At 49.2% G+C, this 3,038-nt stretch overlaps 1 protein-coding gene across 1 annotated transcript in view; it reads left to right on the top strand.

Moving 5' to 3' along the window:
- Window positions 1-1,607: 1,607 nt before the first annotated feature.
- Window positions 1,608-3,038, top strand: part of LOC307131664 (uncharacterized protein) — a 4,338-nt gene continuing 2,907 nt past the window's right edge. The window contains exon 1 of the mRNA XM_079825424.1: window positions 1,608-2,251. Coding sequence (XP_079681550.1) covers window positions 1,892-2,251 — 360 coding nt within the window. The 5' untranslated portion in view covers window positions 1,608-1,891. The remainder of the gene's footprint in view (window positions 2,252-3,038) is intronic.

The raw sequence follows: 3,038 nt of genomic DNA, 5'->3' as shown, positions 1-3,038 counted from the left end.
GATTTCTGTTGAGACATTCAGATGGTAGAGTCAGAATTTGGCGTAAACAGAATGAGAACATGGATCCATCATGCCTTGTTCCCACTGTGCAGGCTGGTGGTGGTGGTGTAATGGTGTGGGGGATGTTTTCTTGGCACACTTTAGGCCCCTTAGTGCCAATTGGGCATGGTTTAAATGCCACGGCCTACCTGAGCATTGTTTCTGCCCATGTCCATCCCTTTATGAGCACCATGTCCCCATCCTCTGATGGCTACTTCCAGCAGGATAATGCACCGTCACAAAGCTTGAATCATTTCAAACTGGTTTCTTGAACATGACAATGAGTTCACTGGACTAAAATGGCCTCCACAGTCTCCAGATCTCAACCCAATAGAGCATCTTTGGGATGTGGTGGAACGGGAGCTTCGTGCCCTGGATGTGCATCCCACAAATCTCCATCAACTGCAGATGCTCTCCTATCAATATGGGCCAACATTTCTAAAGAATGCTTTCAGCAGCTTGTTGAGTCAATGCCACGTAGAATTAAGGCAGTTCTGAAGGCCAAAGGGGGTCAAACACAGTATTAGTGTGTGTTCCTTATAATCCTTTAGGTGAGTGTATGTACGGAGCTCCACACATGACGTGCAAGAAGAAAAAAAAGTAAATTGTGCGCAAAATGTACTCATTTGTTCCCTCGATTTATAAATGGTGTGCATGATTTAGCCTGCTAGTGTTTTCCTGCATGTCATGAGCAGGGCTCTGTAAATATGCTCCCTAAAGGATCTTCCGGTTTTTACAGCGATTTCCACATTTCCACAGCGATCTTGAGGAATTTTGAATGAAGCGCTCGGCCTGTTGAGCTAGCTTGTGTTGTTTGGATTAGAGCCAAATAAATAAATAAAAAAATGCTAAATTTGTTGCTAGGTGCTTTTAGAAAAAAAAACCTTGCTAAATCTAGGTGACAAAATTGCTAAGCTGGCAACACTGGTTGAAGCCGTTTACACTTTCGCAATTCACAAAACTCTACGCCTCACTGCGCTCCTCAGTAAAGCTTGACCTGCTCTCCGCTGTATAATTGTGTGAAACGACAGAGGGCAACTCTGAGTAATTGTTCTCCAAACCCTCATAAAGCAGCATTGAGAGGAAGTAGTTTGCTGAATAATTTATCAAACACTCGTCTCGTGAGAAGTTTGTGAATAAATGGATTTCTTCATATAAACTGATTAAGTTGTGGGTGATTTTGACGACACGTGAAAAAGTGTTTTAGTAGCCTACACTTTTTAAACCCTAACCAAATAATCAAGTTTAACCCAGTAAACGTGAAATTGTGACTTAGTGACATTAGAATTAGAATAAAACATTAATGAATCGGCCCAGACAGATTTCAGCCTAATACCTGCACTGAATCGCCAACTTCACATGTGTTTTGTGTATTTTCAAAATACTAAATACTGTATTTGTATTTTAAATACATTTCCATGTATTTATGCACATCTCTCATCACACACACAGAGAGATTGGCCGTTTGGATCGGGACTGCCGACACTAATCTCCGACTGGCACTAGAGCACATCAGTGCCGCCCACTTTTTGAGGAACTATATATTTTATATATATATATTTTTTTTTAAATGAACCTTTTTTTGGTTATGAACCATGAGCAGAACTAACCAGCTAAGAGCACATCACAGAGTTTGATTAGAAGCAAAACAAGTATTTGAAAACAGACTGTGAAATTAATGAGTTAAACGAGGACATAATCGAATTAAGGGTTGATTATACACACACAGGTCAGGCATAACGGTCAGAGCATCTCCAAAACTGCAGCTCTTGTGGGGTGTTCCTGGTCTGCAGTGGTCAGTCTCTATCAAAAGTGCTCAAGGAAGGACCAGTGGAGAACCGGCCACAGGGTCATGGAGGACCAGTGGAGAACCGGCCACAGGGTCATGGAGGACCAGTGGAGAACCGGCCACAGGGTCATGGAGGACCAGTGGAGAACCGGCCACAGGGTCATGGAGGACCAGTGGAGAACCGGCCACAGGGTCATGAAGGACCAGTGGAGAACCGGCCACAGGGTCATGAAGGACCAGTGGAGAACCGGCCACAGGGTCATGAAGGACCAGTGGAGAACCGGCCACAGGGTCATGAAGGACCAGTGGAGAACCGGCCACAGGGTCATGGAGGACCAGTGGAGAACCGGCCACAGGGTCATGAAGGACCAGTGGAGAACCGGCCACAGGGTCATGGAGGACCAGTGGAGAACCGGCCACAGGGTCATGGAGGACCAGTGGAGAACCGGCCACAGGGTCATGAAGGACCAGTGGAGAACCGGCCACAGGGTCATGGAGGACCAGTGGAGAACCGGCCACAGGGTCATGGAGGACCAGTGGAGAACCGGCCACAGGGTCATGGAGGACCAGTGGAGAACCGGCCACAGAGTCATAAAGGACCAGTGGAGAACCGGCCACAGGGTCATGGAGGACCAGTGGAGAACCGGCCACAGGGTCATGGAGGACCAGTGGAGAACCGGCCACAGAGTCATGGAGGACCAGTGGAGAACCGGCCACAGGGTCATGGAGGACCAGTGGAGAACCGGCCACAGGGTCATGGAGGACCAGTGGAGAACCGGCCACAGGGTCATGAAGGACCAGTGGAGAACCGGCCACAGGGTCATGAAGGACCAGTGGAGAACCGGCCACAGGGTCATGGAGGACCAGTGGAGAACCGGCCACAGGGTCATGGAGGACCAGTGGAGAACCGGCCACAGGGTCATGAAGGACCAGTGGAGAACCGGCCACAGGGTCATGAAGGACCAGTGGAGAACCGGCCACAGAGTCATAAAGGACCAGTGGAGAACCGGCCACAGGGTCATGGAGGACCAGTGGAGAACCGGCCACAGGGTCATGGAGGACCAGTGGAGAACCGGCCACAGGGTCATGGAGGACCAGTGGAGAACCGGCCACAGGGTCATGAAGGACCAGTGGAGAACCGGCCACAGGGTCATGAAGGACCAGTGGAGAACCGGCCACAGGGTCATGGAGGACCAGTGGAGAACCGGCC

Source organism: Gobio gobio, assembly GCF_949357685.1.
Source record: "Gobio gobio genome assembly, chromosome: 1".
NCBI lineage: Eukaryota > Metazoa > Chordata > Actinopteri > Cypriniformes > Gobionidae > Gobio > Gobio gobio.
This window is presented reverse-complemented; position numbering and strand designations above follow the sequence as displayed.